Here is a 23,847-nt window from a genome sequence, read left to right as displayed (position 1 = left end):
GACAGGAACAACTGACTTTTTTCCTGGGAGGATGTGATAGCAAAGAGTGAAGCTGGAGTTTCACAGACATGAGAAGCAGGAGCCCGAGTGTCTTGGTTTCATGGCTCGTTGTCTGCATTGTGGGAAGGAAAAAAGCCTGGAAAAGGCAGGAAAAAGCCTGCAATGCTTTCAGAAAGTTTTACAGGTGGAAATAATTTAAAATTATTTTTTGGGTGGAATTCTCTCTTGTGTGACCCTGCTGCAGCCTCAGTGCAGAGGTGAAACCTGGCTGAGTGCTGGCCAAGCTCCTGTGTGTGAAGGGAAGGTGCCCTGGCCGTGCTCCTGGGGCTGCTCAGCAGAACAGAAGGGGCTGGTGCCTGCTGGGCTCAGCTTCAAGAAGCGACTTGGCCTTGACTTGGGGTTTGGATCCAAGATCAATTCCTGCTGCCAAGTTTCTGCCTTAATTGGCTCCTGGCATTGAGGCCCCCAGCCTGGCACAGAGCAGCTGCCAGTGGCTTCAGCCCTGCTGTTGCCCGGGGCTTTCTAACCCCAGTCAGTAAAAGGGACCAGTTGTTATCAGTAATGACCAGAGTGGGTGCTTTTGGGTGCTTCTGGTGCTCGGCCTGTAAACACAGGGGTTCTTTTCCTTGAGCCAAAACAATTGACTCCTGGAACCTGCAGAGCCTGTGTGTTCTTCAGGCACGTGGTGGTTCTGTTGTTTATTGCTCTGCTGTGCCACCACCAAAGCACAGGCTTGTGCCTGATCTGCTAATAAAAATGAGTACACTGAAGCGTATTTCCCTTTCCAGAGGATTTTCTGCTCATTGTGGAGATGTTACTTTTCCAGCTGGCTGGTTTGCTGCCTTTCAGACATGCTCCACTTTGTTAAGCAGGGCTGTTTTTCCTTCCTCGCCTTTGTAGTGCCATCAGTTGCTTTCTTTATTTCATGACACCTCCCTCCCTATCTTCTAAAAAAGGCTGAATTAATATTGGCAAATAGTTCAAGGTTTGCCAAAATGAGTGTATTCACATTAATAGGCTCCTCACAGTATAATAATAATAATAATAATAAATGGGGCAGCAATCTGCACCCCTGGCGGGCAGCAGAGCTGCCATGGCTGCCACCTCCCTTGGCACCAGCACCAGCTGCAGAGAGCAAATGTGCACCACTCACCAAGCCCTGTGACATCCCCATGAGTGGGAGAAGAGGAAAGGAAGGATGGAGGGGCAGGAAGGGACCAGGAATGAATTTGAAACGCTTCTGCCTGAGTGATGCGAAGGCACAGCTTGCCTGGCTCCCTCTCAGACTGCAGACTGCAATAAGGGATGGGGGATGTGAGGCTGCCCCTGGGCTTCGTGGAGCTCAGGCTGTGACCATGAGCAAACACAGCCACGTGCAGAATTGTCTTGTTATCTTTTGTAGCTGGAGTGATAGTGGTAGCAATTAATACGCTTGGTATGTGTCAAACAGTGGGGGAAAAAATGTGTGCTATAAATGGAAGTACTTGCACAAGACTCTAAAAACAAGATAAAATATTTATACTTTTTCAAAGAAAGGAACCAAACTAGTTTCCTCTCCTCTGCATCCTGTGATCTAGTGGCAGGAAAAGAAATACCTAAGCTGGAAATGAAAAAGACAATGGTTTTCTAACATGTATCTGGAGGCAGAATTAGCTAAAAGAAGTTATAAAAATGGAACTGTGTGTATTAAGGAATATTAAATCCTCCTGTAACAACAGCAGTGTGGGCAAACGAGGTGCTGAGTGCTGAAATCCTGAGGAGATGAAGGGGAAAGGAAAACCGAGCAGTGGGAGACGTTCTTGCAAAGCATCGTCTGCAAAAGTGGCTGGAGCAAAACACAGACGCTGCAAACTTTCCAAACCCAATTGTTGCTTTCTAAATGAGGAGCCTGACATTTTAAAGGTCAGCAGCCAGGGACAGGATGACTGCTGTTCAGCAAATGCAATCACACTGTTTACCCTCTCCGTGTCCTTCACATCGGGGTGTGGGGCTGCATCACTGTCTGGGCAGACTATTTTGGTAGATGTTTCCAGAAATGACAGATTTACAATACCCAAATGAGGAAGGATACCTGATATTTTCCCCATTTCTCCTCCCTCTAGGAGCACTAGTGAGGAGGAAGTGGGCCAAGAAAGACCTGTGAGAGGCTGGGGGCAGATTTGGGTAGAGGAGATGGAAGCAGAAGGTGTCTGTTGGCAGGGGGACCTTTCTGCAGAGCAGGGCAGCAAAGACACACCTGCCTTGCTGGCAGCTAGGGCCGTGGGGTGATGTGTCCCAGGTGGCACCTCAGCGTGTCCCAGGTGGCACCTCAGCGTGACCCTGCCCACCCTGGCAGGAGAGCCCTGTCCAGGCACAGCCTCCTTGGCTGAAGGCTCAGGCTCCTCAGAGCAGACCCCAGCAGGGCTGGGTTCAGCAGGAGGAAAGAGGAGCTGGGCAAACAGATCCATGGTTTTTCCATATCCTGAGCCTTCATCTGGGTCACTGGAGCCACCTCCTCCCTTCCCACGGGCTCTTCCCGAGAGCCCCTCGCTGCCCTGAGCAAATGTGCTCATACAGAAGCACCTGAATAACCCAGGCAGGGTGAAAGAAAGCGCTTCTCATCTGTTCATAAATCAGCACAGACCAGGGCTGGGCCAGTGCAGCACAGCACGAGGAGGGTTTTTTCCCTTTTACCTCCTGCCTTCTCCCATTTTGGTATTCAAGTTACAAGCCTGCAGTATGTATTTCTGTCCTCTGATACTTGGATGTCAGGACTGCTAAACCTTTGAATTGTCAACATGCTGAGCATTTTGATCCTTTTATAAAGCAAGAATGAGGATTAATTTTTCTCCCAGCACTGCTATTGCAGCACGGTGCAGATTCACAGAGGCTGATCTTGCAGCAGGAACCAAATTGTTCTGTAGCACAGAGGTCCTGTGGGATTTGGGCAGGTAGGAAACCACCGAGCTGATCATCTGTGAGCTTCCTTCTCTCTGCCAAAGCATGTCAGTGCACTCCATGAGAGAGACAGGGGAGGTTTGGAATTAGCACCTCTTTAATTAGGATGGAAATAGCAGGAACCAGCAAATGTTATGTTGTCTCCCATACCAGATGTCATCTGAGCCCTTGTTCAGAGGTTTCCTCTGAGTGCATGGCACGATGGCATGGCCTGACCAGCACCATGACCCTCACCAACACCCCTGTGTTTGCAAGGACTGTTTTGTTTCCAGTATCCTGGATTATTCTTCTCTCTCCTTTTGTATGTAAACAAGACAGAAATATTTCAGGGTCACATGTGTACAAAGAGGCAAAGAGGTCCACAAGGAGAGGGGTGGCTCAGAAATCCTGCTAAATCCACCATCCCTTTGTGCACTGAACTGGTCTGAAATCCAGCCTGTGCTAAAGTTTGGGAAGGCAGGTGTGTTGAGTGGGTTTCCTGCAGGCAAAGGGGAGCCTGCAGAGAGCTGTGCTCCTCCAGGGCTGCAGCGATGTTTGTCTGCTTTCTGAAAAGCTTCTGCATGACAAGTTTGGCAGTGAGATGTGAGCTGTTAGCACTGGGAGACAGAAAACATCTCTGTAAACTGCTCCTTTGATGGAGCTCTCAGATGAGCCTGCTCCTGCACCAGGATGCTTCTTCCTTCAAATGGATCCAATCTCTGCTAATAAATCACCTCCTCCACACGAGGAGAGCTTGATGGAACATCACAGGAGATATCATTGAGGGCTAAACCTGACATTTTCTATTCCAGATGCTAAAGCTTGTACTGTTCAGTGGTTCAAAGAAGTACAGGCTTCCCTCAAGCTTTCCATTGCCAAACCAGGCAACCTGCAGTGAGTTCTCCATGTGCACAGCGGCTCTTGATCTTTCCTTCTTGGTCCCTGGGTTATCTTTACGCCTGTTTGTAAGTCCTGAACAGAACAAAGCAGGGCTGTGCTCCCCACCTCAGGGCTCCCCAGCTTTGGGAAAAAAGTGTTAGCCATTTGGTTTTCTTATGAGTGTCTTGGATAGCATTTCCTGGGGTGGCACTCTGTGAGATCCAGGTGCTGCTGGGGTTTGGTGGAAGTTTTTTTGGTCATGTTTATTTTTCTTTTTATAACTATCAAAGGATTCCAATGATTTTGCTACCAGAGCCTAGTGGAGCAGAGGAAAGCTCAAATGAGTGTGGTTTGTGTTGCAAACTGTTAATAATCACCCTTGGTGCTGGGGGCCCTCAGTAAATTTGGTTCTGCCAAAACAGATGGCTCTCCAACCATCACCTTTGGGCTTTGTAAGACCTTAAAGAGAAAAGAAGGGGTGAGAGCAGCAGTTCCCTGTGCAGGGGCTGCAGACAGTGCTGCCCTGGTGGGTTGGAACATTCGGATACATCGCTGTGTGTTACTGTGGGTGCATCACTTGGGTGCAGATTAAACCTGGCTGGTGGCTCGGGGAAGCTTTGCATCACAGGGTTCTACAGAAGGGCCTGGAAGCATCTCCCTGCACTGCCCTCTGTGTCTCTCCAGGGATCTGGCTAATCCCTGGTCTTGGTTCTGCAGGGAAAGGCTGCGTGCTGCTGCAGCTCACACAACTGCAGCTCACACAACTGCAGCTCACACAACTGCAGCTCACACAACTGCAGCTCACACAACTGCAGCTCACACAACTGCAGCTCACACAACTGCAGCTCACACAACTGCAGCTCACACAACTGCAGCTCACACAACTGCAGCAGCTCACACAACTGCAGCTCACACAACTGCTGCAGATGCTGCTGAGATGGCGTGGGAAAATTGTGGATTCAGCAGATTTAAGTAGTACAGGGCATTAAAAATTCACAAAGGTTTCTCTGAAACAGCCTCCCAAAGAAGCATCCTAATGAGCTGCAGCAGGACTGGGGGAGGGAGTAGGGAGACCCTTCCCTGGTGCTGTGTTAGGAAACAGTCCCAGGCACTGGTCACCCCGTTGGTTCATACATTTGTGGTTCTCAAACTGCAGCAGAGGGGTTTTGTCTTCTTTTCATGCTTAGGAACTCTGACAACTTGGTCAGGTTTGCTATGGAAAAGTAAACTCAAAATTGAGAGCTGTTGTCAATGTTCAGGGGAAGATACAAGGATCAAACTGAAACAAAACTTGAAATAGCTCAGGTCAGGGATTTTCAAAGGGTCCTTTGAAAGCTTTCTTTGAGAAAAGCAGCTGGGTGACCCCATTTTCATCTGGAAAAAAACCCATAACCAGCTTGCAGGCGTTTTTCCAATGCCTTTGTCCTTCAGATACTTTTTTTCCCTCATCTTAGATTCAGCCAAATTAAAGCAGGCTGGGCTGAACCGCAGAGCCCCCGGGGCAGTGGCTGCGATGCTGAGGAGGGGAGCTGCTGAGATGGGTGGGGGGTCAGGGGGACCTTCACAGCAGGAGTCTGGAGCTGGCACACAACTTTCCCTCTGCCTTTTGTGCCGAATCCAGCGGGTTTTGCTGCTCCTGCGATTGAACGCAGAGCGTGGAGCGGGCGCTGTGGGGATGCTCTGCCGGCTGCAGTGCCCTGACCTACTTGTTAAACCAGCCCCGGTGGGTCTGGGCTGGGGGGAGCTCTGCATCCTGCAGCTCCGTGCTCTGCTGACTCTCGTTCTTATTTTATTCATCATCCATTTACATTTATATTTTGTCATTTGTGCTTTATCCTCTACAACGTGAAGCATCACGGAAAAGACAGCAGAGCATCTTATCTTTGGCCTCCCTTAACCAAAAAGCTTGATAAGAGTTCTGGGGTTTTTATAACCTACTTTTGAAACACACAAGCTAAAAAATAAAGAGAACCGTTATTAATGCTGCAGCTTTGTTAAAAGGAGAAGTCGGTGATTAAAGCTGTGCTGGTTTAATTCACCGGAGCAGAAACACCTATTTAGGTTTTGTTTTTTCTCCGCAATCTTTTCCGAGCAGATGTGCCCTCTCTGCAAGACTGTTCTGTTCTCTGCTGCTCAGCCACTGTGCTGGAGCAAACAGATGAAAGCCTGTGAAAAAGATCTGCATTGTTTGCCTTAGAGAAGTTAAATATCTCTGACAGCGCTGGGACAGCCATCCTGCCCTGGACAAATAGCTGGAGACACTGAGCACGGGGCTGACATGTCCACTGGGAAAAGAATTGGGAAATGCAGAAGCTTCTTAAGTGGAAGCTTAAAAAATGAGAGCAACTGTGACGGATTGAGTGAGGTTTGGTTTGGCTGTGCAGCCGTGGGGAGCCAGGACAGACAGCACCGGAGACCTTCAGAGCATCCTGTGGGAGGGACCACTTAGGCTCACATTTACACTGGCTACTAAAGCAAAGATGACCCCAAAAAAGAAGTTTCAGGAGGAGATGCAGCTGTTGGCAAAGGAGTTTCTCAGAGAGAGCCCATCAAACATGAGCAGTAGTTCATTTTAGAGCCTGAAACTTTTTTCAACAGCAATTTTGAGACCATTAAGTTTCAAGAAGTGAACTGTTTGTGTCGCAGGAGATCGGTGTTGTCGGCTTACACCTGGATTTCATGGTGCAGGGGTTAACACGAGGAAGCAAGTAATTAATTATTCAGGTTCTGCATTTGCTATTCAAGCACCTATTGAGTCCTGGCACAAGGAGCTGGATGCCCTGTCTGCTGCAAATGATAAAGCAGTAGGAAAACTTCTGAGAATGCAAATGAGGAATCTGCTTTTTGGATTAGTTTAATTTGCTGTCTTCATCTCTGCACAGCTTGTTAGCTGAATGGAAAGCTGTTGATGCTGCCAGTGCAATCTGGATATTGTTTCATGGGACTGCAGAAAGCCATGAGTTTGTAGCTCTCTAATCTGCAGTAATTTGCTGCTAATTTGTCAACAGTCAACAACTCCAGTGGCTACTGCATCCAAACAGCCCCACTGCCTTCCTGTGGCTGCTGTTAGTGAAAGGTCACTTTTGGCAGTGCTTTCATGCCCTGTATTTTACTGAGCATAGAACAATGCTTATTTTAAAAGGGTGTGGGGGGCGTGGAATCAGAGGGTAGCTGTTGCAGTGACAGAACCAGGTGAGTTTTCAGACTTGCCCATGGCTGTATCCCAACATGCCACCATCCCACAGGGACCCAGCCCAGCCACTGCACCCAGGGCTGGTTCTGGCTCTGGAACCAAATCCTTCAGTTGGGTTGAAACACAGCTCCTGCTGCCAGAGATCAGGAAATCAAAGCAGGTGTCACAGTTCTATCCACTGCAGTTCATTAACTGAGCCTGTGCTCCCCTGGGAAGGGCAGCAGCCAAAATGCTGCCCAAAGCTCCAGTCCAGGCTGTCCCCAGGCAGCTCCTGGCCCTGATGTGCCCTGGCCACACCAGGACCTCACTTCTGGGAGGCACCACCACACATTTTCATCAGCTTTCCTTCTCTTGCTCCAACACCTGCCTCCTCCTGTCTTTGAAGCTGAGTGCTGGGTGTAATGAGCTGCAAACACTGCAAACCCTGCCCTGGCTCTCTGAAATATTCATCTGCACTTTAACCACCCTTCTCTCTTGCTTTTTCTAATGAGGAGCAGAGGGGGATTAGGGATGTTTGGTGCCTGTTTCTGAGCTTTTCAGGGAATCTGGATTTAATAGGCTGTTGCAGAGCAGAGCAGGGGTGTACTGGAGTTGGGAGTGTTGGCTTCTGCTTCAGTTTGATTGAAACTTCTCAGTAGATCATCCCAGGTTCACTTTTTTTTTTTAATGTTTCTGCCAAAATTTAATGAGTAAGTTTGAAAACTTCAGTGCTGGCAGTGTGCCTGGAGCCGAGAGTTCACGAATCTTTTGGCTAACACGTTCCCAGCTGGGGGAACATGTCTTTCTAAATCTGTGTTCTGAGTTGTCCTCAGTCAGAAGTGGAGACACTGATTTGGCACACTCTCACAGAGAGGTTTTCTCCATCCCTGCCCATCACCCCAAGATTTCTGCCTCTCAGCACATCCAGTGGGATGCATCTGGAGAAGCATCATGGCATGGCAGGAGCAAGAGCCTTGCAGCAGCTTGAAACCATGTGCAGTGTTTGATGTGCCTGTGGGGAATTGCAAAAAAACCTCCCAAATAAACCCACTGCTTTGCTTTGATGTGGCAGAGCTCAGGAGCAGATTTAAATATCTCTCTGTGATTCCCAGGCCACCTCTGTTGTGCACACAAAGAAACACTTAACCTTGCAGGGAATTATGTAGAACACTGCAGTTTGCTGATGCATAGGAATTGACTGGTTTTTTGCATGGGAAAACAGCAGCTATCCTATTTAATATTTTAACATAAGTATCCAAAGATCAGTTTTACTCCTGCTGTTTATTTTACTGTATTTTTCAGGGTCTGTAGTAATTCCCAAGCAGAGTAGTTGTTTTTAGGGCACTGTAGGAGGCAGGTTCTCCTTGTGAGAATTTTGCCTTAAATGGAGGAAGTTTTGAAGTCAGGTTTTACAGCTTTGGGATGGTTGGAGCATGGAGTGATCTCATATTAATGACAAGCTGTGCTGTCTTTGTGCTTTATTTCTTCTTTACATTAAACATTTAGAGAGGCTGTGAGTGGCTCATGGGCTTTGACTGAGGATTTGGTAGTGGGGAGCTTCCTGATGTTTTTGAAATCATAGAATCATTCCACCACTTTTCTGGGCTGTTTCAATGTTAGACCACATTTCAGTGAAGACATTTTTCCTAATATTCAATACAAACCTCCCCTGGTGCAACCTGAGGCCATTTCAGGAAGGTGACTGAAGAACTGGTCCATATGAGGCTGCCTGGAAAATAAACAGAAATTTTGGGGATCAAGCAGTCATCAAGTGGGCATCAGAGGTTGATGATGTTGCATCCTTTTCTCTCCATAGAATCTCCTCTGAAACAGAAGTCCTAGTTTTGTGCAGATGTGTCTACAGCACCTTATATGTTACACCTAAGGGTTCAAAAAGAGAAAGAAGGTGGGAAGTGTGGAGAGGGGAGATGCTGAAGGCACTTCAGTGGAGAGGCAGTAGATGTTCAGGGTGACAGAGAGGGGTGGGACTGGGTAACAGTGGAGAGAGCAAGGCAGATGTTTGGCTGTGTGGAGAATCAAAGCCTTTAGAAGAGTCAATCAGGCTGTTTGGGTCAGGAGGCTGCAAGCTCTGCACAGGGTTCTGCTGCTCTGCCACGTGGCTTGGGCTGGTGTAAGGCACAGAGCAGTTAGACTGGGTGAATAAATCAAAGGTGCTAAAAAGCTCTGGTTATTCCAAGTCAGTCATCCATTTAATAGTACCCAGTATAAAAAGGCAGCCTGAGGGCAACTAAGATGAAAAATAACTGAGAGGCAGTGGCTGTTGTGTGTCTGGAACTAAACTGGGGCTGCTGATGGCTGCAGCATCTTGGGAATGGAGAGCTGGTAGGGGAGAGTGAAGGAATGGAGGAGAAGGATGTCCCCAGTCTCTGCACCAACAACCAGAACATCAGTGTGTTGTCAGCATTATCCTCATACTAAATCCAAAGCACAGCACTGTACCAGCTACTAGGAAGAAAATGAACCCTATCCCAACTAAACCCAGGACACTCTATGCATTTACCTGTTGTGTGCTCTATGGTTATGGTATTTAGCCCAGAGCTCTGCTCTGTGCTCCCACACTGACCAGTAAATAGCCTTGGTGCACATCCATGCAGGAGGCCTCCCCTCCAGCCCCCCTTGGCTGCCCAGGCTGGAGACCAAAGGAACCATCGAAAGTTCACACATTGCCTCTTAAAAGGAACTATTTACCAGCAGTTTGCTCTCTGCAAGCTCCAGTTTCCTTTCCTGAATGTTTTCCCACCAGTCTGCACTGAGCTAAATCAGTGTACACAGAGTCCCAGGGGCCAGATCACCTGCACTTTGCATAAATTATTACAGAGCAGCAGCACGTGGAGGGGCTGACTCAGTGTTTTCTTTATGCTGCTACAGATGCGAAGCAAATATATTAAAATCAGCTGTTGATATTAATTTTCTTTTTAAACTGCAAGAAAAGAAACTGGGTAGTGAGAGGAAAACTGAAACAGGTTACCTCCTGTTTTCTGTAGGAAAATGGTGGATGGCAGAAGGTTTTCTGGCATCTCTGTCTGAGTCCTCTTTAATTGCTTGGGTAATTTTTTAATAGCCTCTATAAAGCAGCACTTGTGTTGTAACTTGGCCAGACTATTTACACTCTAGGAAAGTCTAATTCCAGCATTTAATTTATCAATAACTGGAAATTTCTTTGGAAGGAATTCCTAAGTAGCTGTGATAAAACATTCAAAATCCATATATTGGATGAGTACAGAAAAAAACCTCACATTCATTACAGCAGGGTGAGGATTATCTAGGAAACTGAAAAAAATTGACAAAAGACAGTGGGAGAAGATGTGCTATATCATTCCTGCAAATCTCCCTGCCTACTGGCTTACATTTGATAACTAACTATAGCTGCCAGTAAAAATAATTTTGAAATTACTTCTAATTCTAGGATGACAAAAGGCTTGATTTGATGGTAAAAGCTGAGCAGCTTGGGGAAAATCGTGGCATGCTAATGGACATTGCTTGATGCCCAGGCTGCTTCTGGTGGGAATGAGGTGCAGTTTTCTGACTGCCATGGAAATCCCAGTTTTCTCCAGACCAAGTCCTGCAGTAAAGATTACCAGCCATTACCTGCTTGGTACGTGCAGCATTACCCATTACCCTAGGCAAGAACCAGGCTTTAAGACATTCCTCAGCATTTTATGCTGAAAGATGTGATAATTTTGAAATGAAAGTCACTTTTTCCGCATCTAATGGAAATGAAAAGGTTACCCTGTCACAGAAAGGATCCTTAGTCCTTTTATATCAAGTGCCATTCAAAGATTTTGACTGTGCCCCAGTTTCAGTTGTTCCACAAAACTTCAGCACGTGCTGCAGAGAAGAAAGGAGAAGACCAAAATTGGCTAAATGTTTTCTTTGATGAACTTCATGCTTTGATACAAGAAGAAGTACGCTCAGATTACCAGAGAAGACATGCTCTTTATTCCAGGGGTGAATGAGCAGGGAGGGGCGTTGGCTGCCTTCTTCAGGAATGGTTGTTCATTTGCCACGTGCAGCTGCTGGATCCCCGAGGCCTCCTCTGAGCACGGGCAGAAAAGATGTCTTGGGAAGATAAAAATCCCAAAGGTTTTTATCACCACATGGCAAAAAGAAGGCGGTGATGCTGAAAGTAGAGCTGCAGGTGGCATTGCCAGTGGGCTTTGGTGCCCAGCCTGCCCGGAGCGAGGGCTGTGCCCACGGGAGCTGTGCTGGAGTCACCTCAAAACTGCATTAACAGCAAGAGGGTGAGGGAGGGGACTGTGCCCAGCACACAGAAGAACGTTTATCAGATGTTTCTCAAGGAGCAGAGTAAGCAAAACCCCAGTTCCTGAAGTTCAGTCCTGGTTTGTCCGTGTGTGAAACTCTTCTTCTGTGCCAGGCTTTGCAGTCATGCACCAGCATCACCCAGTCAGTCCCAGCAGCATTCCCAGCTGGCATTAGAAATGCACAGGAGTGTTCCTAGCAGAAATCATCTGCAATGATGGAAACATCAATCTGCCTCAGCTTATCCATGCAGATCACTTGGTTGGTACTGACCCTTGTGAAACCATCTGTGCTGGGCGTTAGTTAAGTTTCAAAAAACACCCAAAAAAACCCAAAAAAAGGGGATTTTGGGGCTATTCTGTAAATTTCTTTCGCTAGAAAATGACTGTAATTGTAGTAATTTCCTTCTAATGATGTGTGTTACATCTCATTAGCAAAGCCATTTGCAGGGGCTCTGTTCCAGTGGCACGGTCCTTGTATGGAGCCACCCAAACGTGGGCTGTGCTGCTCCTGCAGAGCTCCTGTGGCTTTGCAGCTTCAGCCAGGTCTGGAGGTGAATCACCAGGCCTGCTCCCAGCTAAATGCAACTGCCCCCAAAGGAATGCTGTGTGATTGGAATCAAAGTGGGTGGATAATTTTGTGCCGGCTGCTCCGTGCCTGAGGAGCTGCAGATGACTCTGGGAGCGGGCTGGGTGCTGCAGGGGACACAGCCCTTCTTTGGCCAGTGGAAGTGTTCATCACAGATCACATCTGTGGGCCTGGAGGTCATTTTTCCTGACAGCCCAGGACTGAAAACTCAAGCCCATATCCAGCTTGGTTTAAATGAACAAAGCCGCTCCCACGGCCTCCAAGGGGGCTGGATGAGGGGTTGGAGGGAGAAGCCAGGCCCTGTTCTCACTGGCTCATTGTCTGTGCACACACACACTCAAAAGAAAGAATAAAAAAATAGAGTTAGCATTTTTATTCACAGGCCACAATAAAATCCAATTTACTTCCTCACAGCTCTTGGGCACTTGCACACCAAGAGGAGCTTAAAGCATTTTAGAACTCACAGAGTAATAGAAGGAAGTAATGAAATATATTTGTAATATAGCTAGAAAATAGATTCATAATATAGCTAGAAAATATATGAGCAGCCTCAGCCTCATGTAATTGAGAACACATTTAGGAAACTTAGGCTCACAACAGTGACCTTATTTTGTAGCTCCTTTGAGCTCTTTGTATCACTGAGTGGATTTCCAGAAACTCAGCCATCGGATTGCCTTTGCTTTGGACGATTTATGCTCTCAGTTTGATTTTTCCCTGGGCTGTGTTAGTAGGTGAGAACAGCCTGATTGTGCGAGTTAGGAGGTGTAAAAGCCACCTCTGGACTCAGACTTTCATGATGGCAAATGGAGATATAATAACATCCCAGCTGGGGCTTTCTGAGGTTCTCTGTTACATCCTTCTCTCCAGTTAGTTTTAACTTTGATAACTCTAGGGCTGGTAATTTGCTTTACCTGTGACTGAATTATTTTGAAAAGCTAGAGTAAAATGAGGATTGCTCTCAGGAAGAAATGAGGCAGGATAGCTGTGGTCTGATTATCTCTTTTCTCAGGCAATCAGTGCCATTGGAGGTGATTACTGGTTAGTGGCACGTGTCCTTGCTGCCAGCTGGGTGTTGACCTCAAGCACTGGGTGTAAAGGGGCAGGGGGAGTCAGTGAAAGTGTGATGCCTGGCTTTTAGTATGGGCATCCAGATGAAAAAGTCACAAATATTTCTGTAGATATAGATCTTAAAGATGGAAACTCTGCTGAGTGAGATGTGGTGTGGAATCTCAATCTTTCCATTATCCTTCCTATCCAAAGGTGGTGTGCTGGGACAGTGTCTGCCTGTGCATTTGGAGAATTTGTATCTCTTGAGCCTGGGAGCTTTCAGCATAGAGATGGTTTCTGGAAGTCTTATCCATTCCCTACTGAGAGGAGATGCTTGTGCTGTGAGAAAAAGCTGGGACTGTCCTGATAAGGCTGCTCTGGAGCACAGTGTCCCATCAGCTCTTATCGCAGCACCTGCTGGCCAGCACACCTGGCGTGGGTGATGGTGGGGTCAGTCTGCTTTGCCCAGGATCTTTCACCAGTTTAATTTGATCTGACAAATACCAGCCCAGTCTTCTTCCTCTCATCACCCGAGTTCCCTGGAGGCATCCTTGCCTGCTGGACTCCAGCAAGGTGTGGCTCTCAGGCTGCTCCACAGGTACAGATGTGCAGCCCAAGGATTATTCCCTGTTGGGGAGGCTTTTGCTTTGTGTGTTTGCAGACAAGTATTCCAGTTTGGATTAAACAGCCATCAGCTTTAAGCTGACTGGTACTTTGTGGTGGTGGTTGTTGGGGGATGAGAGTCTTGAGCAATGCTTGCATTTAAAATTAGTACTTTTATTCAAATTCCAGGCAGGAGTCAAGGAGTTCTGTGGGGTTTCCAAACAATAAAAATGAAATAAAAGTCACTGTCACTTCCACCTTCCTCTAGAGCCTTTGATGATCCTGTATTACTTTGGCCAACAAAAATTCAGTGCATGTTGGTTTCCAGCAATCCAGCCTGTCATGGCAGTTGGGAGCTGCCACCCTGTTCTCTTCTGGGGCTGTGAGACAGGAGTCACAGCAGTGTTTTGGCACACTTTGAACACTGACATTTCAGGGGCTGCAACAAAAGTGTGTCCTGGAGCACGTTACTCCATAAAACCAAAAACCCAAAGTAAAAAGAGAGAAGTTTTAAGATATCAACTGGATAAAGGTAAAAGGTTTTTTTCCTTGAACTTAGAAACACCTTTGTGTCTTTCAGAGTTGGGCAAACTGTAAATTTGGATCAAAGTATTCTCCTGAAAAAAAATCCACTTCACTGTACAGTTTCTCTTTCCCAGTAAGTTGATTTATGTGACTTTCCTGGGAATTTATTTCTGCCTGGCCTCTGTGTGGCAGGGCAGTTTTGAGGTGAACAAGCACTGATTTCAGGTTTACAGGTAAAGTGTTCCATATATAAACAACTCTTTAGCCCTCATGGGATAGAAATGCTGTTACCCTTTGGATGTTGGTGCATGAAGATGCATTCACTGCCAGTCAGGATCAGAAGAAAGCAGACATGGTTGGATGTGGTGTGGATGGAGCTCTTGCTCTGGACAGTCTCTTTATCTCCTCAGCCAGTGAATGTCACCCCTGGGGTGGTGTCCCAGGGCACTGGGGGATGCTCCAAGCAGCAGATGCTTCAGTGTTCTGTGGTCACAGACAGAGCTCTGGGCCCAGCTGCTGAGCTGGGCACTGTGTTCTGCTCCCTGCCTGCTGCAGGGAGGGCACTCTGTGGGCAAGGGATGCACAAAACCAACCCAGGCAGCTGGACCCAGTCTGGGACCATTGTGGTGCTCGGGAAATGGTGCCCTCTGCACCCAGCGTTGCTGCAGACTTTGTTCTCCTGCTGTGTTCCTTACATAATTGCCAATTAAATAGGCATCTCAGGCTCAGTTTATCACCGGTCTAAATCTGTCTGTGCCAGGCAGGGGAGCTGGGTTAGCATCTGGCAGGGCAGGTATGTTTTAGGAGCAGCAGACTTACGTACTTTGGGCAACAAATATTGATGTGTGTGTGGTGAGTTGGCTAATTTTGTCCTCTAGCATCATTTTCTGAAAAAGAAACAACAGGGTTTACAATTGATTTGATTAAATAATGAATGATACATTCTGCTACTCCAAAGTAGGCAGCATTTCCAGTCTATGGCTCTTCTGTGGATATGAATGGAAAGACTTTAAATAATATGTGGCTTGGGGTAGTTATTCCCTCCCAGGCACTGCTGCACACCAGAGCACAGTGCCAGCAGATTGAACAAGAAATTAGAGGTAAATTAAGGTTTCCTTAAAGTTTCTTTTTTCTCTCTCCTGTTGCTTTAGTGCTGAACTTCAAAGGTTTTCTCAGGGCTTTCTCAAATCCAGCTGTGTGCCTGTCCATAGAGCACAGGTGTATCAGATTTATCAGTTTTTTCAGTTTTATCCGATTTTATCAGTTTTATCAGATTTATCCAGATTTATCAGTTAAGCCTTTGTGAGCTTATCTGCCAAAGTTGCAAAGAAGTCCTTCCATAATTTCTTAACCATAAGGCAGTGTCAGGGTGCAGCTTGCCAGGTTTTCCTCTTTAGTTTTGAGTCATGCTCTGGGTTAATAGCCCAGTTAGTTGCCAGTGGCCAGTGCATCCATGCCCAGGAGCATCTTTATGTAGCCCTGGGTCTGCCAGAGCTGTGGGGTCCCACCCTGAGGCCAGTGAGCTCTGCATTGGTTGTGAGCCAGTTCTGCAGGGGCACTTGGAGATAATTTTGGTCTGAATCTTTAAATCTGAACATAACTCTTGATTTTTCAGTCTTGCCCCTCACTTTTCTGGTTCCCTAATGTCAGCTCTGTTGCTGTTTGCAGATGATGGGAAGCTGTCACTGGAGGAGTTCCAGGCCTTTTTTTCTGATGGGACACTCAACGAAGAAGAACTCGAGAAGCTCTTTCATACCATTGACTCAGACAACACAAAGTGAGTTCCTCATCTTGACTCTCCCATGTCACAGTGCCTTTGGACCGTGGTGTTGGGGTTCAGCAGCAGCTTCTCCAGAGAGCTGAGCTCTGCACAGGCTGCAGGGGTGCAGCTTGCTTAGCAAAACTTTGCAAAGCCTCCATTTCTGCTCGGTTTGTGTCTCCCCGTGACAACTGCTGGGACTTCTTTGTCTTTGTGATTTGTTTCTTAGGCCATCTTCTTTTTAGTGTACAAACCAAAGTTTGCTATTGAGATTACATTACAGCTAGAGTAGAAAATGATGAAAATTATGTTCCTGCTGATTATTAGTAATTGCTGTTACAGCCAATTACAAAATGTTGATTCAATTTCCTGGAGTATTTTTAGAAGCACTGAACTGCCTTACTGGAGTAGATAAAATGAATGTCTGTACCAGTTTCGTGGCTTGGATTAGCTGGGGAGACAAAGAGAAGAGCTGGGCAGTGGAGTGGGAAGCTGAGGTGGGTTAGGGGTGGAGGAGCAGCTGTGCTGCTGTGGAGCTGGGGCTGCAGGAGTGTGGGAGGAGCCCTGGGCAGCACAGAGCCCAGTGAAACAACTGCTGGGCAGCAAGGTGCACTTGGGAGGATGCTGAACTGAAAAAAATTCCAGAATAACCCAGGGGCATCAAGGAGTTTCTTCCTTTGTCCTTCAGTGCCTAGGAATGTCCCAGGAAGCTGATGCTGTGGTGGGCATGAGCTCCAAACATCCATGCTGGGTTTTTTACCAGGTATCTCCATGCAGGAACTGTGCTGTAAGTCCCATCATTACCAGTTATTTCCTCTGGTAATGCAGGAGGAGCATGCTAAATGTGTCATGGATTTCTCTTGGGTGTTTTGGCAGAATTATATTCATAAACCTGCTGTTCCTTACACACAATGACCAAGCAGCATTTTTCTCTCCATTGCTCACACTGTCTGCCCTCCTTCCCTCCTCCCAGCTGAAGCAGGAGGCAAACCCAAGATGTTGCTGGGTGATTTTCACCCTTGGTTTTAGCTGTTATTTCAGGAGGTTTCAACAGTGCTTCATGGGGAGCTGCCTGAAGATTACTGGGGAGGTAATGATATGTTGCTATTAATACCAACACTACTGGAACTGCACAAATAATGGGCAATATCTGCACGTATGGACACACATAATTAAATGTATACATTTGGTTTAGTGGGGCTTTAAAACATTAGATTAATGTTCACCTGGGAGATCCTGTTATATTTGCAGAGTTATCTACAACTCTTCTTATTTTTTCTAACAAGATGTATCAATTTTAAAAGGAAAAAGTCATTGCAAATGCAAGGTCAAACAAGTTTTAAGTGCTTACAGCAGTGTGCATCCCCTTGGCAGGAAGAAGCCCCTCTCAGCCCCTGTGAGGGCAGGGGAGGTCGGACGTGATGGTTGACTGAACAAGTGTAGTCCTTGCAGGGGATTTCAAACATTCCTTTTCTGTCTCGTACATTTTTCATGGCTGCAGAGCTCAGTCCTTTGGGGAGGGATCTGCTCACTGGAGCAGGGCTGCTGCAATGAGCTGCACAGGTCCATTCCCAGGAGCCAAGGCCGAGGCATCAGCATTCTGCTGCTCTGTGGGTGTTATCTCTGTTCCTTTCATGGCTTTATTCTCCTCTTCTCCCCTCTCTGAATGAGCCTCCTCTCCAGTGGCAAGCACAGCAAAGGCTGGAGGCACATCTAGGATAATTAACAGGAGTGGAATCTCTTCTCAGAAGCCTTCACAGTTTGTCCAGACTGTCCCTTTTGCCAGAGGATTGTGACAAATGGAGATCTGAAGCCCCTCAGGTTCTCCAGTCTGTTCTGCACTTGGCAGTGCCACCTCCCATCCTTTAAGTCACTGACTGGGGTGGGGTGTTGGTCCAGAGGGCTGATGACAGGGGATGGAGGGAAAAATCGATCACCTGCTTTTGGGGTGCTGAACAACATCCCTTTGGGAGCATGAATCCACCTTCCTCCTCTGCACCCTCAGCTGCTCAGATACCACAGGACCTGTGTTATAACTCACTAATCTGGGATCCCTTCAGGGGGCAGAGATGTGGTGGGATACGCTCAGGGCACTGCCAACCTGTTCAGCTGCAGAGCTGGGGGGACAGGGCTGTGCAGGGCCACCCCAGGGGCAGTGATGATGCTGATGAGCTTCTCTGCTTGCACTAATGAGTCCCACTGTGAAGCAGGGCGTGTGAGCCCAGAGCTGCTGCCAGCAGGACACTTCAGCTCCAGCATTCTGAGACCTGCAAAGCCAGTGAGGGCAGGGTGGGACCTTTGTGCTGGCCCTGCCTTTACCAACATCATCCGGGCACTTGCGGGGCCAGAAGCTCTCAAAATGGGTCTGATGGCTTCCATCTATGAATTTTGATTCTCTGTGACTTTAAATGCATTGATACCCAGAGAATAAATCTGATTTACACAAACACTCTGTGCCCATGGCTGTGAAGCCTGATGCTCTACAGTGGTGAGCAGCAGCCAAAGAGTGGGAGATGCTGGCAAAGAGCTGCTGGTGTAGTTGGGGTCCAGACTGATGCTGTTCCCTGTGAGAGGAGCCAAAATGCCTTGGCAGCAGCCTTGCAGCTCTCTGCTTTGGTGGTACTCTGAGCTCTGACAACTCATGGGTTGGTGTTGCATAAAAGCAAAGTGACATTTTGATGGGGTCAGAGCCAAAGGCAAAGGAGCTCGAAATCTGTTCCTGAATATTAAACAAGAGCTGAGTGCAAGCCAAAGCTACACCTCATGCTTCCACTGGTAACCTGGGCAGAGAGGGAGCTTCACATCATCACGGCTGAAGATGAGGTTCTGGACACCCTCCTTCCAGCACACAATCCTGCTCCAGACCTGAACACCCTCAGTGCCTTTGGTGATGCAATTCTATTTTCCTCTGGTGGGAAAGGTCTGCTGTTACTGCTTTGTTTGGATGCCACAGCCACTCCAGGCATGTCCTCTGAAATGCTTTGCCTTCCCACAACCCACAGCAGGTCTGGTGTCCTTTGGTGTGAGAAGCTTCCCTCTGATGGAAGAATGCTCTGCTGCCCATCCTTTTCTCCAGGTTTCTGCAGCCCAGTCCTCACCAAACTGAACAGAAAGTGCTTTCACTTCTTGGGCAAGGAACAGTGATGATGATGATGATTGAGTATTTTTTTCCATTTTTTCCCTCCCCATCCCTCATCTTGGCTCTTTGATTCAGTGGAGTGCCAGATTTGTCTGGGAGCCAAATCCTGCACTGTGGAGATGGCTGTGCCCATTGAAACCAACTTCATTTCTGAATATCAAATCTTCTTAATTAGCTCTCTGGGAAACAAACTACGGGTTGTTTAATCAGCTGAGATTTTGATTAACTGATTCAAGAGACAGTTCTTGTCTCTTCTGAAAGGGACAAAGTGATTGCACAAAAATTACATGTCTGGCTGTAATTTCTGGCTCTCGGGAGCACGGGCATGTGGTGGATTATGTTTGTATGGAAGATGTTTTTTAGTCCTAGCTTATTCTTCTCTGTGCCAACACGTCACTTAAACCATACTGTGCTCTACTTTTCATTTAAGTAAAGGAATATTTGGTTCCAGTGCTGGTGCTGTGCTGATAGAGCTACAGAACATCTCAGCCTCACCAAAGAAAAGGGGCTTAAAATACAAATTACTCACTGGGAAGGTCACAGGGAGAAACACAAAGCTGAAAAACCGCACAGAATCTTGTTTGAACTAACATTTGAGAACATTTTTCTATTTCTAATCCTATTTCCCAGGTGTTTTCCCAGGCAGGCTCTCTGCAGGGTCCCTGGGGAGAGCTGTTTAATCTGCCAGCAACACAGGCTGGCACTGGGAGCAGCAGGCTGGTGTTCACTGCACAGAGCGAGGAGCAGGGAGGGTTTATCTCTGCAAGTGGAGGGAAGAAGCCTCACATCAGAGTTTTCTGCCTGGGACTGCGGCTCAGCACCTTTTTTTGATACTGCAGGGCCATTCTGTATTGGAAGTTTTCCAGGCAATGGAAAGATACCAAAATTTTGCATTAAAACCATAAAAGTGACTAAGATACTTAATTCTAATCAACCACTTGTGTTTGAGTCATGTAGGCATTCAAAGAGGCTGGAGACTTTGCTTTCAAATCCAGTCTTAGAAATGTATCCAGGTGCTTTTCTCTGAGTAAACGTGCATAGGGTGCCAGCATCAAACAGCAGAGGTGTCGAGCTGCTGCTTGGTAGGCAGAGCAAGCTGTCTGCCTTGGGACTGCATTTGGGAGGAGATTTTTTATATCATTTTTCAATGGCAGGAGAAGAGAACTCAGGAGAAACAAAGATACTGAGGAAAATACAGCAACAGAGTCCAGGGATTTCTTGCTTCACTTTTCTTTTACTAATTCCCTGCCAGCTGTGTTACACATCCAGACCTACACATTTGTTGCTCTAATTTCTTCCTCTCCTACATCTAACCTTGGTGTTGAACAAGATACCTGCAAAATCTAACAGAAGGAGAAGGCTGATTGAATTTTACTTCGTGCTCTCAATATCTTGCCATTTGCTTCTGGCAATTAGCAAAGCATTCAGCTGAGCTCCAAGCAATTGCTCCAGCCCTGCCTCCTTTGCAGTTCAATATTACAGAGATCACAAACAGAAATCAGATTAGCGCAGGCTTCCATCTCGAGTAGAAATAGGCAGTGGCCAGCCCAGACTTCCAAGGCCTTACAGTCCCAGTTTTGCCTGGCATTGTCCAGGGATAAATCCAACAAGAGTGATATAATCTCATGTATGCACACACTGGGCCCAAGTGTGAATACAGTAATCATCAACTTCATGAATTTGGAAGTGCCAAACCACCTAGCAGTTAAGCCACTTGTGGGCTGTAATTAAACCTGCCTTCTATTTTCTTTGGTGCACTTGTGGGCAGAATGACATTTCCAAGAACAAGTCATCCATCAAAAAAAAAAAAAAAAAAAAGGAGGGTTTAGATGCAATTTATGAGGAATTTGGCACATGCAGAGATGTGAAAATGTTTCATACTGTACTAAATGTCTGTTTTACTTAAGGTGGCAACTGTGCTTAGAAACTGTTGGATTAATCGTAGCAAATTAGTGTGCTGCATTGATATGTTTCTCATGATATTAATTGTGCTGTAAACAGGCATTTTATTGTGTTGTCATCTTGTTCAGAGTTTTTGTGAGCTGTTCAAGAGATTTTTCATGTGTGAGTGAGTGGTGAGAGGTTCTGGCCAGCTATGTCAGAGCAGTGAGAGGAGACACTGATTGTTTTTAATGTGCTGTGAAATGGTTTCTGCAAGGTACCAGAGATGCAGGAGGATCTGCCTCAATATTCCATGGGCATAAACAGCTCCAGCAATCTTTGCTCTCAGCATGCAGGTCCTGGGTGGCAGGGGGGTGGCAGAGGGGGGTGCTGTCCCAGCCTGTTTGGGGCTCTGGGCAGGGAGGGCTGGCAGGGACAGCAGCAGGGGGGCAGCTCTGCCCTCAGGGATCTCCTGCTGGGGATTTGGGTTTGTGATCAACCCTCTGTGGAAAGCTGCACCTTCATGGTGCATTTGGGATGTTGATTTGTAGGAGCAGGAAGGGCATTTGGGATGTTGATTTGGGATGTTGATTTGTAGGGCAGGAAGGGCAGAGCCTCCCTGGTGCTGAGCCCATCTGCCATGCCCAGCCCCAGCTCTGGAGATGTGTGGCAAAGCACGAGGCTGTAGCACCCACTGACAGCCTGAAATGCCATATTGCAGTGCTGATGAATGAACAAACAAGTGTCTGGTGCTGTGCAGGTGCCAGTTTATTGCTCCTGCCTTTTTTAAAGTGACATGTATTTCTCTTAACTAGTGAGAGCTTAGAGCAGGTTTTCCAACAGCATCCAGACCATGGTTTCATTTTTATCCATATTCAGTCACTTTTCATGATGCCCTTGATGATTAGAGCTGGGTGTTTTGTTCTGTCAAATCTTCACCACACAGAAAATGTTTTTTGGTTGTCTTGAAACTACTGATGAAAGAAAGCATCTGGTGTGTGTCAGGGATGGTTTGCAGCTTGGAACCTTCTGAGGATGGTGGAGAGGCAATTGGGTCTTCACTGTGCTATTTCTGGCCCCTACCTGTGGCTGTGTGTAGGAATTTGGGTTCCAGGGAGGCTTGGGTTAGCTATGACCCCTGGTTTCAGAAGTGTGGCTACAGAATACATCAGTATGCCGAGGGAGTGAGGAGCTGAACCAGCCTGGAAATGCAGCAGCAGCCTTTGAAAATGAGAAACTAGCAAATAATGTGTTATGTTGTGATGGCCTTCATCCTTATGGTAAATATTGAGCCCTGAAAGGAAACAGAAACAGAGCTGTGCTGCAAAAAGCAGGGTTCTATCCCCCCCTCCCCTGGCAGTGCCCGTGCTGGTTTTATCAGCCACACAAGCAAAAGCAGGAATATTTCTGCCAGCACAGGTAAACCAAGCCCCAGTGAGTGTGTGCATGGTGCTCACTGCCCCTCACACCCTGGGCACAGCTCTTGGCCACGCCAGGGGGAGGGCAGGGGGGTCCCTGGGGGCTGGCAGGGTCACCCACGGGAGCCTCGGAGAAAGTGGGAGCTGTCATTGCTGAAGAGTTTTCCCTTTTCCAAAGCTGGGAAAGTCCATCCCAAAGCCCTTCACTGAGGACTGTGATGAGTGTGGAACCCTGGTGGAGGTAAGGGGCTCTGCCAGGAGAGGTGGGCATGAATCCTGGAGGAGAAGATTTGATGGTTTGGGACTTCAGAGATGGCATTTAACAGGTTTAATAGCCTTGTTGCATCATTTTTATGAGGTTTATTACTGCTCCAAGAGAAATGCCAAATGCATTGAGGGTCACTGGCTGGAGAAGAGACGTTTTGCTGTCATGCCCTAATTACTGCTCGTGTGGAGTGCTGTGGCAGCTGCCTTTGTGCTCCACGCTGCCAGGCAGGGCATCTGCACTCCAGTAGCACAGCTGTTTTGGAGCAAGTTGCTTTTTTGGACCTGTTGCCCCCCAGAGTGTCCCCCCTCATGAGGTATCAGTTAGGAGTCAGTATTCAGTGCTAACCATCCTTTTTTCATCTCCTACATTTCCTTCACAGTCAGAGCTGCAGTGGGATTTGTGAACAGCCACCTTACTGTGGAGGCACGAAAGCTGCTCTGAGCTTGGGCTCTGGCAGGGTGGGAAGGGTGCCATGGTAGGGTGGGAAGGTGCCATGGCAGGGTGGGAAGGGTGCCAGTGGGCAGGTGTGCCTGTGGACCCTCCACCCTGGGCTGCAGAGCAGCCCTCAGGTGATGCAGCACTTTGTGAGGGTGTGACTGTCCCTGGGAGATTCCCCAGCCACACCCAGGGGGTTGCCCAGGGGCTTCCACAACGAGGAGGAGGAGAAGGGAGTAAAGGTCTTCTGCTGGTCTTGCCCATCACACCAGGAGGTCACCTAGAGGAGCACCTTTTGTGATGCTGAAAGCACAGATGTGGAGAGCTGAGATGCTTTAGGCTGAGCTGGGACCTCCTGGTTTCTCTGTGTGCCCGTGGAGGCAGAACAAGCCCATCCTGCCTGTGACTCTGCAGCAGCTCCATGTGCAGGGAGGGAACAGCCTTGGAACAGGATGAGTCAAGGAACGTGTTTTACTCTGAGCCTACCAGATTTACTGTGCTTGTTTGTATTGAAGGTCAGTTCAGTTTACCTTGAAAAGTCAGTTTTTTCCAGATTACTGGCTTTTAATGAGGAGCCTGCTGCCCCAGTGCTCTGGAGCAAAGCACAAGGTGCTTTGGGCATCAGCACTTCCAGTGAACGTGGGAGTATGGTTTGGAAACTGGTTCTGGGCAGTGTCTGTGTTAGTGAGAATGCAGATGGCTTATAAAGGCAAGGAGCTGCAGAGAAAGCCGTATGAAAATATTATTATTTAAATTTTTTAAATACTGAAATATTAATATCCAGTGAGCCTGACCACAGGTTTGCTGTGCAGCCCTGATGCTGCTCACCCCCTGAACAGCATGAGCCATGGTTGTCACACAGTGTGGAAAACATGGAAAACATGGAAAACTGTCCCTATCTCGGTCATCATCTGCCTGAATCCCGGGGAAAGAGGT

At 47.4% G+C, this 23,847-nt stretch overlaps 1 protein-coding gene across 1 annotated transcript in view; it reads left to right on the top strand.

The window, feature by feature from the left end:
- Positions 1-23,847, top strand: part of NECAB2 (N-terminal EF-hand calcium binding protein 2) — a 62,044-nt gene that overhangs the window by 15,398 nt on the left and 22,799 nt on the right. The window contains exon 3 of the mRNA XM_050311102.1: positions 15,680-15,788. Within this exon, the coding sequence (XP_050167059.1) occupies positions 15,680-15,788 (109 nt within the window). The remainder of the gene's footprint in view (positions 1-15,679; positions 15,789-23,847) is intronic.

The sequence above is a fragment of the Myiozetetes cayanensis genome, unplaced genomic scaffold (assembly GCF_022539395.1).
Source record: "Myiozetetes cayanensis isolate MyiCay16 unplaced genomic scaffold, myiCay2020 scf16, whole genome shotgun sequence".
NCBI lineage: Eukaryota > Metazoa > Chordata > Aves > Passeriformes > Tyrannidae > Myiozetetes > Myiozetetes cayanensis.
The sequence above is the reverse complement of the archived record's forward strand: the minus strand, read 5'-3'. Positions and strand labels throughout refer to the sequence as shown.